General features: G+C 41.3%; 1 protein-coding gene across 2 annotated transcripts in view; it reads left to right on the forward strand.

Annotated features, from left to right (window-relative positions):
* LOC137375330 (annexin A5-like) overlaps nt 1–14,792 on the forward strand; it is a 121,530-nt gene extending 106,738 nt beyond the window's left edge. For both annotated transcript variants that reach the window (XM_068042345.1, XM_068042335.1), the window contains exons 10-12: nt 9,299–9,394; nt 10,505–10,563; nt 14,643–14,792. In XM_068042345.1, the coding sequence (XP_067898446.1) occupies nt 9,299–9,394; nt 10,505–10,563; nt 14,643–14,777 (290 nt within the window). In that variant the 3' untranslated portion in view covers nt 14,778–14,792. The remainder of the gene's footprint in view (nt 1–9,298; nt 9,395–10,504; nt 10,564–14,642) is intronic.
* The last annotated feature ends 425 nt before the right edge of the window (nt 14,793–15,217 follow it).

Below are 15,217 nucleotides of genomic sequence, written 5' to 3' on the forward strand. Positions count from 1 at the left end.
AAAATTATTGAAACAAATAATAGAATATTTCAAAAATAGAAGGAATTGATTATCGCAGTCAAAGAGGATGATGCCTGTGATATTAATTTAGGCAGTTTTGGTGGTATAGAAAGGCTGGAAATCTGATTGGAGAAATTCGAACATGTAGTTATGGGAAAAGTGGGCACAGATTATGGAGGTGACAACACATTCATGGAATTCAAAGCAGAAAACAAGATTAGAGATGACAGTTTGCAAGGGCAGGAGGGTTGAGGGTGGTTTTTTTGAAGGGGTTTTTAAAAGGAAGGGAACAGTCAAGATTCATTAAAAACCTAGGAGGAGATTTTCAACTAAGTTGGTGTTACTGAAAATTGTGAAATTATTCAAATTTTTTGTTGGAGGTCTGAAGTAGTGAATGTGGGGAAGATCTTGGTGGTAACAAACATTCAAATGTGGACTTTTAAAGGCTGAATTGGAGAAGGGTTCCATGAGAACAATGGTTGAACATGAGTCTATCAGTCCTAACCCCACACACTGCCAATTCCCTCCGCTGGCTGGAGTCATACCTAGCACAAAGGAAGATGGTTGTGGTTGTTGGAGGTCAATCATCTGAGCTCCAGGACATCACTGCAGGAGTTCCTCAGGGTAGTGTCCAAGGCCCAACTATCTTCAGCTGCTTCATCAATGACCATCAATCACAAGGTCAGAAGTGGGGATGTTCGCTGATGATTGCACAGTGCTCAGCACCATTCGTGACTCCTCAGATACTGAAGGAGTCCGTGTAGAAATGCAGCAAGACCTGGACAATATCAAGGCTTGGGCTGATTAGTGGCAAGTAACATTCGCACCACACAAGTGACAGGCAATGACCATCTCCAACAAGAGAGAATCTAACCATCTCCCCTTGACATTCAACGGCATTACCATCACTGAATCCCCCACTATCAACATCCTAGGGGCTACCATTGACCAGAAACTTAACTGGAGTAGCCATATAAATACCGTGGCTACAAGAGCAGGTCAGAGGCTAGGAATCCTGAGGCGAATAGCTCACCACCTGACTCCCCAAAGCCTGTCCGCCATCTACAAGGCGCAAGTCAGGAGTGTGATGGAATACTCTCCACTTGCCTGGATGGGTGCAACTCCAACAACACTCAAGAAGCTCGACACCATCCAGAACAAAGCAGCCCGCTTGATTGGCACCCATCTACAAACATTCACTCCCTTCAGCACCAACGCACAGTGGCAGCAGTATGTACCATCTACAAGATGCACTGCAGCAATGCACCAAGGCTCCTTAGACAGCACCTTCCAAACCCGCGACCTCTACCAACTAGAAGGACAAGGGCAGCAAATGCATGGGAACACCACCACCTGCAAGATCCCCTCCAAGTCACACACCATCCTGACTTGGAACTATTGCGCCGTTCCTTCACTGTCGCTGGGTCAAAATCCTGGAACTCCCTTCCTAACAGCACTGTGGGTATACCTACCCCAAATGGACTGCAGCGGTTCAAGAAGGCAGCTCACCACCATTCTCGAGGGCAATTAGGGATGGGTAATAATGCTGGCCTGGTCAGCGAAGCCCACATCCCATGAATGAATTATAAAAAAAAACCCTGACCCATCCCATGGCATGATTGGGACCAGCTCTGCATTGTTTCATCCACATACTTCACTTCTTTACTGCTTGAGATGGAAGATGGAGGCAAGCTTATACTACAAACATTTTGTCTTCAGGAAGGATCTTGCAGTTTCAGCTGGAAAGATGCTGTTTTATGAAGCAAGATACTGGCTTGAAGTTCCTAGTTGGTTAACATTTTTCAACATCCATGGGTGTATACTGGTATGGATGGCAGTTGTTTTTTCTAGTGCAGATAATCTGATTTTTAAAATTTGTTCTTGGGCTGGGAGAGTTGCTGGCATTGCTGACATTTATAGTGCATCCCTGTTTGCCCTTGACAAGGTGTTGGTGGACTTTCTTCCTGAATTAATGAAGGAACTGCAATGTATTTGAAATGGGCTTTGCACAAGTTGCATTCTGTTAAGACTGACGCAGGAGAGTGCACTGTTAATTCAGTCTCGCTTCTCCACAGGTCACAACATATATTTAAATGTTTCCACTTACCGAAACAGTCAATCATATACTCCAATTTTCCCCAGAATAGAACACACCAACCAGTTTTCTTTAATAAACAACAAAATTATCAGTTTATTTTCAACCAAGATTTAACCAATACTGGAGTAAAACCTACACACAAATTGAAGTATTAAAGCCCCTTATTTATCCTGGCCCTCACATATATACAACTGATTAACTGGCAAAAAATAAAAGGGATTTTTTTTTTTTACAAAGAAATAGAATGAATTAAAAAAAAAAGACACTTGGGCTGAAAAGAAGGTATGGAAAGATTTCCTTTGATTTGGTGAGGCATCCCAATGCGAATAGGCGGCTGTGACTAGGATCTTCCCAAAACAGTTCCTTGCAGGCGATGTTGAACATCAGTTTGGGTAGGCTTTCTAAGAGATGCAGCTACAGAAACCAAGTAGTTCTTACAGCAGGAAAAGCAGCAACAAGGTTTTCGTTCCACACATTCGATGTAGGATTTCTTCAAATATGCAGGATTTCTTTTCAAGAGGAAGATAGGCTGGTAGTCTCCTGGCAGGTCAAGAAGCCAACTGGCTTTTTTAACAGTTCAAGTTGAAAGTGAATGAAACATTCCGGATGTCCAGTCTTAAGACATCTATAAATCTTGGTTTGGCACTTCTCTGCAAAAAATTTCTCCAAGCCAAAACAACCCCTGCTGCGTTTTTATTTGAAAACAGATGCCTTCCAGTAACGGTTTACAGTTCCAGCATTTATGCAATCCCTTTTCAGTTTTAAAATATAAATTCTCAAAGTTAAACAAAAAAAATAGATACCCTCGTAACACTTCCACCCTTGGAGGAATGAAATGCCATTTTTAAATGTGTTTCATTACAATGCATAAAAAAAAGTTGAAAACATTTAAAAATATTTTTTCCACATTCACTCTTTACCTGTAGTTAATACAATTTTGCTTTGTACCATCTTTGCACTCATAACTCAAACAAAGTTAAGTTCACAATAAAGCATTTTCAATAACATTATTTTTGCCCATGATGTGGAAAATGTTTTGGTGATAGGGTTGGAATATTAAACTCCATCGGAATATTCTGGGTTTTACATTTTTCCGCAAAAGTTGGCCAGATCAGCCAATTGCAACCTTCCAAACAGAGCCCTCCAATTGCTCCAAGTGTTCCTTCCAAATGTCACTGTAGACCAAGTCATCACCAAGGTAAACTTCACACTGGGTTCACTAGTCTCTGAAAAGTTGCTGGTGCACCCCTAACCTGTATGGTATCACTTGGCACCGGAAAAACCTATCAAGTGTGACAAAAGTTGATATTTCTTTAGCTCGAGTTGTTAAAGGAACTTGCCAGTATCCCTTTAACAAATCTGTCTTTGTAAGAAACATAGTACTGTCGAATCTGTCATTACAGTCTTCTAAGCGAGGGATTGGGTAGGAGTCTGCCTTTGATACTGCATTAACTTTTCTGTAGTCTATGCAAAGTCTGGTTTAGCCATCAAGTTTAGGCACTAATACTATTGATGTACTCAAGCTGCTTTGATTGGGTTCAATTAAGTGGTTTTCCAGCATGTATTGGATTTTTGCTTTTGCCTGGGCCGGTTTCTCTGGACTTGAGCGGTAAGGATGCTGTTTTATAGGAATGGATTTCCCTACATCCACATCATATGTGGCTAAGGTTGTACATCTTGGCTTATCCCTACAGACTTTTTAAAATGCTGTGAGTAGCCTTGTTAGGTCTTCTCATTGTTCTGCATCTAAATGTGAAAGTATCGTATCCAATCTCCCTAGCAATTTACTACTAGCTACCTGGATAGCAGGAGGTTTAATTTGAGAATTGTTTAGGCCCCCTTCTGCCTCATCCTCACTGTCCCTACTACCTGACATACCTATGCTTGCTTATCCTCTTCCCAGTGATAATATTGTTTTAACATATTGATATGACATCATCAATTCTTTTTCTGGTGATCTGGGGTGACAATCAAATAATTTACCTTACCAATTCTCTTGACCACTTTATACGCACTACTGAACCATTCTTTTAATGGTTCACCCTGTAAAGGCAGTAATACTAACACTTCAGCCCCTGGTTGAAATGTTCAGGTCTTAGCGTGCTTGTCTGCCCATTTCTTCATAGTTGTTTGGGAAGCTTTCAGGTGTTCCTGAGCCACATTGCATGCTCTCGTGAGCTGTTCCCGGAACACAGATACAAACTCTAGTACAGAAGATTCATCCCTCTGGTCTAAAAACCTTTCTTTAATTAGTGTTATCTCATGTTCATAAACTATTTCAAAAGGACTAAAACCTGTAGGCTCATTAGATGAATCTTTCGTGGCAAACGAAAGGAAGTCTAGCCCTTTATCCCAATCATGGGAATATTCACGACAGTATGCCCTGATTGTTGTTTTGAGGGTCTGATGGTACCTTTCTGAAGCTCCCTGTGTCTATTATGACTTGAAAAATTTTTGACATAAAATTGGAACCTTGAATCGACTGAATTTCAATTGGTAATCCATATGTAGTGAAGAACTGGATAACTTCTCTACCACTACCTTATCAGTAATTATTCTCAAGGGAATGGCCTCTGGGAATCGAGTAGCCTTATCCATGATAGTGAATATATATTGGTGTCCCACTTTTGTTTTTTGTATAGGTCCTACACAATCTACCAGCACCCTACTAAATGGCTCCCCAATAACTTATTGGAATTAGAGGTGCCAGTTTTATGTCCAGTTGCGGTTTTCCCACAATGTGGCACGTATGGCATGTTTTACAAAACTGCACCATGTCCTTCGAAAGACCTGGACATTAATAATGTTGTCTTATACCTGATTGGGTCTTCCAGATTCTCACATGTCCCGCTATAGGAATTTCATGTGCGATCCTTAATAGTTTCCGGTGATACTTTGGCGGTACCACTGTCTGTTGAACAGCCACCCATTCTGCATCTGCAGATCTGTGAGGAGGTCTCCACTTCCTCATCAGAATTCCCTCTTTAATATAATAGCCTTCTGGAACTCCTGTTGCCTCAGCTTCTGTTACAGCTGATTGTGCCACTTTATTCAACTCTGAATCAGCTTGCTGAGCTGTGATCAGAGAGGGTTTACTAAACGTTTCCATCGGATTATCCAAATCCCCAAAGAAAGTTTCAGATATTCGGCAATCTGACTGTGGTGTCAATTTTACCTCTGACAACGGAACTTGTTTAGCCATTGCTTGGGTTACTACACATGAAGGAAAAACTCCTGGAATCTTTTCCTGCAACTGTTCTGTCTCTTTAACTTCATTTGGTTTCTTTGTTACTAATGGAGAAGCTGCTACTTTTGCTGCAGCCAAATCATTCCCCAGAAGTAGGTCAACTTCATTTACTGGCAAACTATGGACAACTCCTACAGTTACTGTTCCAGACATTAGGCCACACTCTTGGTGCACCCAGTACAAAGGTATAGGTATATACTCCCTGCCAGTAGTATTCACCAAAACGTTAGTAGTCAGTGCGCTCACTGGTAAAAATGTTGTGTCTTTCCCCAGCAAAAGAGTTTGGGTGGCTCCTTTATCCCTAAGTATAACTATATGTTTGCCTGCCTCACTTGAGGGATAAGGAGTTACTTTTCCTTTCGACAAGAATTCCCCATAACTCTCGAGTATTTTATGCACAATCACTACACTGCCATTGGTTTTTGTATTTGTCTTTTCAACTGCCTGATCTGCTGTACTCCGTCAGGGCCCATTCTCTGCATTAGCTTTGCGTACCCCAACAAGTCACATGGGTTTACCTCATAACTTCCAGCATTTTGCATGAAGATATCCCACCTTATGACAATGCTAACACTTCGGCTTGCAAACCTTATTTCCACCCTCAGCACCTTCCTTTTTGGCCTGAGGAGGAGATCCTAGGGTATTCCCAGCTGTCCCTTCTTGTACTTGCCTTCCTTTCACCCTCCCACCTGCTATCCTTCTTGGGCTTGTGGGGGTGACAGACAAAGGGCTTGGGCTTATACACAGGCTCATAATCATCAGCGATTTCCACTGTTTGTTTGGCCGTTGAAACCTTCTGGTTCTCTGCATGAGTTTTTACCACTGGAGGGAGTGAATTTTTAAATTCTTCCAGGAGAATTAGTTCCCTAAGGTTCTCATACTTGGCTTCCGGCTTCCATCTTTAGTGCCCATATCCAATGATCAAAATGAATTTGCTTTACCCTCGCAAATTCTATATTAGTCTGCCCAGACAATCTCTGGGGGTTCTGAAATTTTTGTCAGCAAGCTTCAGGTACAAGTTCATACACAGCAAGAATAGCATTCTTTTTCATCTCATAATCTGCAGAAGCCTCCTCAGCATGGCATAAATTTCATGAGCTCTGCCCATCAACTGCTTTGCAGAAGCAGTGTCCAGCTTTCCTTTGACCATTTCATTTGTTCGGCTATCTTTCCAAAAGAAATGAAAAATGCTTCTGTGTCCCTTTCTTAAAACTTAGGGAGGGCTTGCATGAATTTAAACAGCTGGTTCCTGGGCTGGAGTCAGATCTTTCCCCACCAGAAGTTTCACTTGAGTCAAGACCACCCCTTTGTCTGGTTTCATCATTTTTTATTCAAATTCCCTTCCCTCTCTTTCACTTTCTCTTTGAAATTCAAGCTTGGGTTTTTCCAATTCTATAGCTTTTTCTTATTCCTGTTGAAGCTTAAGTTTTTCCATTTCCTATTCCTGCTCATGTTTTTTTCCATTTCTAACTGAATTTTAACTAATTCATCTGCACTACCCTTTGGTTTACTTTCTTCCAATTCCAAATGTTGGGCTATTTCTTCAATAATGTCTGCTCTTTTAGCTCCTGGTTTTAATTCTAATGCTAATTGTGCTGCCAAATCCTTTAGTTTATCCTTTGTTATCTTTCTGAAATTACTCGGATATATCCTCCTTCCCCAAAAAAGTCTCAGAAACTGTTAGTGACATTCGGTGGTGTAGACTCTATTACAAAAAAAACATGGTTCTTTTATTTTACTTTTTCAATTATTATTGCCCCACTTACAATTGACTGACATCAGCGTTGGGTTTAATCCTGACAAGAGCCCCCAATTAATATGTTACGACTGAGGCAGGGGGAGTGCACTGTTAATTCAGTCCCACTTCTCCACAGGTCACAGCATATATTTAAATTTTCCCACTTACTGAAACAATCATATACTCCAATTTCCCCCAGAATAGAACACATCAAATAGGTTTCTTTAATAAACAACAAAATTATCAGTTTATTATAACCAAGTTTTAACCAATACTGGAGTAAAACATACACGCAGATGGAAGTATTAAAGCCCCTTATTTATCCTAGCCTTCAGACGCATACACGTACATACACATCCGGTTAACCGGGAAAAAAAAAGGGATTTTTATTTACAGCTATAATAAAGAAATAGAAGGAATAAAAAAAAACACTTGGGCTGAAAAGAAGGTATGGAAAGATGTCCTTTGTTTTGGTTAGGCATCCCAAATGCGAATAGGCGGCTGTGACTAGGATCTTCCCAAAACAGTTCATTCCAGAATATCAGTTTGGCTATGCTTTCCAAGAGATGCAGCTACAGAAGCCAAATAGGTCTTGCAGCAGGAAATGCAGCAACAAGGTTTTAGTTCCACACATTCGATACAAGATTTCTTCAAAGATGCAGGATTTCTTTTCAAGAGGAAGATGGGTGGTAGTCTCCTGGCAGGTCAAGAAGCAAGCTGGCTTTTTTAACAGTTCAAATTGAAACTGAAACCTTCCAGAAGGCCAGTCTTATGACATGTACACACATTGCGCCTGTTTCACTTGAACAAAATAAGTGACCTAATTGGTTGGTCAAGGCATTGCCCTGAGGAATCAGAGTCTAGCTGCCTGGTTTAAATTTTAAACAAAGCTTGGCAGTTAATTTTCAGTCAGCGTAACCTGGTGCATTCTCCATGGCAATGCCTCTACCAATCAGAGTTCACTTGCCAACCAATCAGCACTCTCTTCTCATGCAGTATAAGTTGTTGCTTTCCCTTACATTGGTGTTTCTTGCGTCCTGATGAGTGCAAGACGAAAAATTTCAACACGTGTCTCTATTTTCAGTAATTCACATCTATAAATCTTGGCTTGTCAATTTTCTGCAAACCTCCCTCCAAGCCAAAACAACCGCTGTTGGGTTTTTATTTGAAAACAGATGCCTTCCAGTAACTGTTTACAGTTCCAGCATCTACAGAATCCTTTTTCAGTATTAAAATATAAATTCTCAAAGTTAAACAAAAAATGGAAATGCTTGTAACAGTTGTCAATCAATCAATGGATTGAAAATGTAAGCAGCATATTACACCAACATCATCAAATTTACAGATTCGGGAGCATGTATTCTGATGTGGCTTTCTCAATCATCTGATTTCTCAACTCCTGTACAAACAGCATGAACAAGGACTGGAAAAGCTGGTTGCCTGTTCCAGAAATGGCCAGTTGCTAATTATGATGCTGTATTCAAATAAGGCTCATTACACTGTTTTTATGTTATGTATTTATTCCTTTTCGATTGTCCTAGCTTTTTTGTAAAAAAAAATGTAGATACTTTGATGCAAGAGAGTAGAATTGTTCCTTTTTGGGTAACTTTAGTACTGTCATGTGGGACTTAGTGTAAACTACATGCAAGATAACAGCACACCTTAACCACTAATCTCCCAAATATATCCATAGTGCTCCAGTGTGACATTTCCATATGAGCTGTTGTGGCCCTTGACTGTTCAGCTTTGATTTGACTTGTGTCCAGTAGAAGATAGTTTGAGTTTCTGAGCTAACTTTATCTTAAGTCTTGCAGGTGCCAGAGAAAACACTTTCCATGCTAGGCTAGGTTTGAAGTGTGATTCTCATGGTTAATGGACTAGCCTTGACATAGTTTTGCTCCAATTAGTAATTGATCTAATTTGATACTTAGCTCCTACACTAATTATTAGAAGCTTCTAGGACCCTGAGGAAGCGATATTGCAATATTTGTATAAAGGCTGTATTGTAACATCACCTGGTGAGAAACTAGGATCCGTATACATCATAAGTTTCTGGTAATATGAGGTGCTCAAGAACGTAAAACCTTTTATTAATTGCATAAAAAATCTGCTTCAAATTTCAAGTTCTAAATACCTGTGCACATTTTATATATATAAAAGAACACGGATTCAGTAACTTTTGGGAATTAATTTGTTTTAATAACGTGTTTTTCAGTTTTTACTGAGTACATGAGAATCTCGGGCTATCAAATAGAAGAAAGCATTTCTTCTGAGACATCTGGAAGTCTGAGGAGAGCATTACTAGCAGTTGGTAAGAAGCAAGAGCTAATGTTCTATTACATAGTGGGCTGAATTTTACGAGTGTGCCACAGTTCGTGGTGATGCACTCTGGCGTGCATCCCATGCGGATGCGCCGTCCCTGAGCCCCTGCGATATTATGTGCAGAGGCTGCCTCTGCATCCCAGGAAATTGTGTCATTTTTAAAGGGCTTTAAGCCCTTGGTAAAAATTAGAATTTTTAAAGGTGTATCAGTTTTAATTTGTATTCAATAACATTTTGTGATGGAAGCCCTTCCCCAACTCCCTTCCCCCCCCCCCCCCACCCACCATGGTCATTTCAATTCCCCAAAATAACCAAAATATGCCTTTTTCCCTACTCAAACTTTACCCCCCAACCTTCTAACTTTTGCCCTTCAGCCCCTTCCCACCATCCCCACATCCAATAAAAAATGTTTTCCCCGCTCCTCCACCACTCTCGCTTTGAAAATTTTATTACTCCCCTCTCCCCACTAGGCCCTCACATCAGAACTCCATACGGAGTTCCGAAGGCGCGTGAAGCACGAATGGCGGCTGTAAAATCGGCCTACAAGTGAGTTTATTTAAATATCATTAATGTTAATTTAAATATGCAGATTAAGGGCCAGGCGGCGGGGTGGGGGGCCGCACCGAGGTCCCCCGCCAGTGGTAATATGCAGCGGGCCCTTCTCGACTTTGAGGGTTGAGGTGGGCCTCTCCCCGCAGAATTTTACCGGCCCCCATTCCGTGACCCATGTCATCAAGGGGCCGGTAAAATTCAGCCCAGTGTTGCATAGTAATTACAGTAAAGGAACAGGCTATTCAACCCAGCAGGAGCATGCCAGTGTTTCTGCTCCACATGAGCCTCCTCCCACCCTCCTCCTAACTCCATTAACATTCCTTTCTCCCTCATTTGTTTATTGAACTTACCCTTAAATGCATCATGCTAGTCAACTCAACTAGTGGCTGATCGGACTTGCAAGCCATCTCGAACAGTTCCATTATACAAATTGAAACAAATGGCTTACTGATTCCTTGTGTAAACACTAACAGTACAGCTGAAGGTGGAAAGGGCTTCCTTGTCAAATGAAACAATAGCATTCTAAATGACAAATGTTCTATTTCAGTGAAGTGTATAAGAAGTGTTCCTGAGTTTTTTGCTGCAACTCTCTATAATGCCATGCAGGTATGTTGAAACTATCTTGTTCATTTCATGCATTCAAGAAGGTGACATTTAATTTTTTTTTAATTTGTTCGTGGGATGTAGGTGTCGCTGGCTAGGCCAGCATTTATTGCCCATCCTGAATTGCTTTTAAGAAGGTGGTGGTGAGCTGCCTTCTTGAATTGGGGCAGTCCTTGTGGTATAGATACATCAACAGTACTGTTAGGAATGGAATTCCAGGATTTTGACCCAGCGACAGCGAAGGAACAGCGATATATTTCCAAGTCAGTATGGTGTGTGGCTTGGAGGGAAACTTGTGGTGGTGTGGTGTTCCCATGCACCTGCTGCCCTTGTTCTTCTGGGTGGTAGAGGTCGCGGGTTTGAAAGGTGCTGTTGAAGGAGCCTTGGTGAGTTGCTGCAGTGTATATTGTTGCCACTGTGCATCAGTGGTGAAGGGAGTGAATGTTGAAGATGATGCCAATCAAGTGGGCTGCTTTGTCCTGGATGGTGTCAAGCTTCTTGAGTGTTGTTGGAGCTGTACCCATCCAGGAAAATGCTCGAATCTTTAGAGGCTGGTTGTTTTAGTGAGCAACAGGATGAATTAGCTAAATCAGATACAAAAGAAATAGAGAGGGGAAGAAAGAGACAATGAAAATGGAAGAAAACAATCATTTGAAGTTATAAAAATCTCTATGAAGAATTTACTCTGTTGTCATGCAGAACCCCAACTGCCAAGAGTGAGGCATATTAAATTTGTCATAAGAGCATTGATTTTAAACTGTTGCTGTAGGAAATGACTTGTTAAACAGATCAGCCGTGGCTGTTACAAAACATTTACGTACTAACAGAAGGTGCTTGTGGAGACAAAGGATCATTCCCTTACACATTCAACCCACAATAGACTTTGATCACCAGAGATTGAAGGTGAGAAAGCTCACATTCCAGGATGACTGCTAAGATGGCTGAATCCACAAACCGACATGGTCAAACCAGCTTGTCACATGACTAACCTGCTGGGCAACCTGAGTTTTTTTTGTATTGTACAGACAGTTTGAGAGAGAGAGAGACTGTTTGCTGCTGGACTTTAAAGACCTTGCTTGGTTTGCTTACCAGAGCCTCTACTGTTTGCTCCCATATCTTTCTCATGAAACACCAAATCCACTGATGGTGTGAACCTCAAGAGAGAAAAGTCTCCTACATTGAACAAGGTTTAAGAAGAATACTGGGCCCCAACAAAAGCAAGATCTACCTACAATCAAGGACTCTACAGCGAGCTGAAAGCACAGTAACCAAAAACCATCTTCAGATATTACCTCAAACTTTTTCTCCTTATTTCTTCTCTTTTCTGTCTCTATCTGCATGTGTGTATCGCGTATGCATGCTAGCGTGGGCGCATCGTGTATCCGTAGGTGTTAAACAAATTAGAGTTTAAGTTTAATAAAGTTCAACTTTTCTTCTTTAAGCCTAAGAAAATCTGTTTGGCTGGTTTTTTTTTGCCTTACAATTGGAAAGCAGTGAACAAGAATTCACAAAGGAGGAGCTAAAAAAAAAAAAGTGTGTTTAAAATAAAACCCTGTTACCGTAAGAGCAGGTGAAGGCTGAGAGGGAACCCTAGACCCCTTTCTCACCTGGTCATATCAATGTGAATGAGACTCAGTAGCTTAAATTGTTCCCTTTGTGTGCAAGAGGGATTGATTGACATTACATTGGCAATTATTATGTTCAAAGGGTACTCGTGTTCTTAATTACCAGCCCTAACTTTGAGGCAAGTTTAAGGGGCCGCTAATGTGCAAGTCTATCAAGTTCTTAAAAATAATGGGGCAGCGAAGACGAGAACAAATTAGCATTGAAAGGGAGGAAGTATTAGCTGTTTTAGGGGACTTAAAAGTGGATAAATCCCTAGGCCCAGATGAGATGTATAATAAAAGCAAAATACTGCGGATGCTGGAAATCTGAAATAAAAACAAGAAATGCTAGAACCACTCAGCAGGTCTGGCAGCATCTGTGGAAAGAGAAGCAGAGTTAACGTTTCGGGTCAGTGACCCTTCATCGGATGAGATGTATCCCAGGCTGTTAAGTGAGGCAAGGTAGGAGATAGCAGAGGCTCTGACACAAATTTTCAAATCCTCTCTGGCCACAGGAGAGGTGCCAGAGGACTGGAGGACAGCGAATGTGGTACCATTGTTCAAGAAGGGTAGTAAGGATAAGCCAGGTAATTACAGCCCAGTGAGTCTAATATCAGTGGTAGGGAAACTATTGGAAAAAATTCTGAGGGACAGGATTAATCTCCACTTGGAGAGACAGGGATTAATCAAGGATAGTCAGCATGGCTTTGTCAGGGGGAGATCATGTCTAACAAACTTGATTAAATTTTTCAAGGAAGTAACTAGATGTATAGATGAGGGTAAAGCAGTTGATGTAGTTTACATGGACTTCAGTAAGGCTTTTGATAAGGCCCCGCATGGGAGATTGGCTAAGAAGGTAAGAGCCCCTGGAATCCAGGGCAATTTGGCAAATTGGATCCAAAATTGGCTTAGTGGCAGGAGGCAGAGGGTGATGGTCGAGGGTTGTTTCTACGAGTGGAAGCCTGTGACCAGGGGTGTACTGCAAGGATCGTTGCTGGGACCCTTGTTGTTTGTAGTGTATTAATTTTGATGTGAATATGGGAGGTATGATCAGTAAGTTTGCAGATGACATGAAAATTGGTGGTGTCACAAATAGTGAGGAGGAAAGCCTGAGATTACAGGATGATATAGATGGGCTGGTAAGATGGGCAAATGGAATTTAATCCTGAGTATTGTGGGGTGATGCATTTTGGGAGGACTAACAAGGCAATGGAATATACAATGGATGGTAGGACCCTAGGAAGTACAGAGGGACCTTGGTGCGCTTGTCCATAGATCATTGATGGCAGCAGCAAAGATAGATAAGGTGGTTAGGAAGGTGTTTGGGATACTTGCCTTTATTAGCTGAGGCATAGAATATAAGAGCAGGGAGGTTATGATGGAGCTGTATAAAAAACTAGTTAGGCCACAGCTGGAGTATACTGTGTACAGTTCTGGGCACTACACTATTGGAAGGATGTGATTGAACTGGAGAGGAGATTGCGAGGAGATTCACCAGGATGTTGCTTGGGCTGGAGCATTTCAGCTATGAAGAGAGGCTGGATAGGCTAGGGTTGTTTTCCTGAGAGCAGAGAAGGCTGAGGGCAGACCTGATTGAGGTATAGAAAATTATGAGGGGCATTGATAGGTTAGATGGGAAGAAACTTTTTCCCTTAGCGGAGGGGTCAATAACCAGGGGGCATAGATTTAAGGTAAGAGTCAGGAGGTTTAGAGGGGATTTGAGGACAAACTTTTTCACCCATAAGGTGGTTAGAATCTGGAGCACACTGCCTGAAGAGGTGGTAGAGGCAATAGCCCTCACAACATTTAAGAAGTATCTAGATAAGCACTTGAAATGCCATAGCATACAAGGCTACAGGCCAAGTGCTGGAAATTGGATTAGACTAGATAGGTGCTTGATGGCCAGCACAGACATGATGGGCTGAAGGGCCTGTTTCTGTGCTGTATAACTCTATGACTAAGATGCCATTTGTGTGAAGCAAATAGTAGAGCGGCATAAATTGACTGACTGAGATTTACAAGTTACAATGCATCTCTTTATCCCCTGAACTTTCTGGCTGATATGTGCATTACTAAAGGCTTGTGGCCGAAGGGTCTGTTTCAGTGCTGCATCTCTAAATAAATAAAGATTTGGCCCATTATTACTCAAAAGTTAATATAAACGGAAACATTTTAATAGATTGAAGCTCTTTACAACTACATAGTAAACGAGCATCAAATTGGGAGCATTGCAAATGAACTTCATCAGCAATGTAGCTTGTCTTTGTTTTTGGCCAGTTACTTGTAGTTGGCAGGCATATAGAATAAACAATAGTTCACCAATGACTGTGCAATTCTTAAAATGGCAAGGAGGATTATTTAATTGGTTCATACTTGATTGCATAGAAGTATGCAGCAGTGGCATCATCAGATATGGTAAATTGATCTGAGTCTACTGAAAGTAATTACGTATTTTGACACACTTTCTTTTGTAACTAGGGAGCTGGCACAGATGATGACACGCTTATCAGGGTTATGATTTCGAGGAGTGAAGTCGACTTGCTTGATATCCGTGAGAAATTCTATGCCAACTATGGAAAATCTCTTTGCAGTATGATCAAGGTATGGTTATGAAACAGAAGGTGCCACTTTGATAAAGATAAAAAAAATAGCAGACAGTGGTTTGTTTCTGAGGAGTTAAAACTGCAGATATGAAATGCAGTTTAAAAATAAATACAATAAAGTGCTCTTGTCTGGATGTTAAATGTATTTACAATGAGATACTTGAATAAAGGCATCACTGGTAAAATGCCAATTTAAAGATTATTGAATTATGGGGCTAAATTTTGCTGAGCTCCTGACTTCAGACTCCGTGGGTGGGGCCGGGGGGCAGAATATCACAGCAGCAGCGTCCCGGCACAGAGCCTGACACTTTCCAGGCGACCGGACCTGACTTTAATTGCTTTAATTATTTAAATAAACCTCATGAATATATTTACATACATTTCCCTGCGATCTTACCAGCTGTCCGGGATCTTCTGTGTGACGGGCGGCACTCATGTGCCTTTCACTTG

The sequence above is a fragment of the Heterodontus francisci genome, chromosome 1, assembly GCF_036365525.1.
Source record: "Heterodontus francisci isolate sHetFra1 chromosome 1, sHetFra1.hap1, whole genome shotgun sequence".
In the NCBI taxonomy this organism is placed as follows: Eukaryota; Metazoa; Chordata; class Chondrichthyes; order Heterodontiformes; family Heterodontidae; genus Heterodontus; species Heterodontus francisci.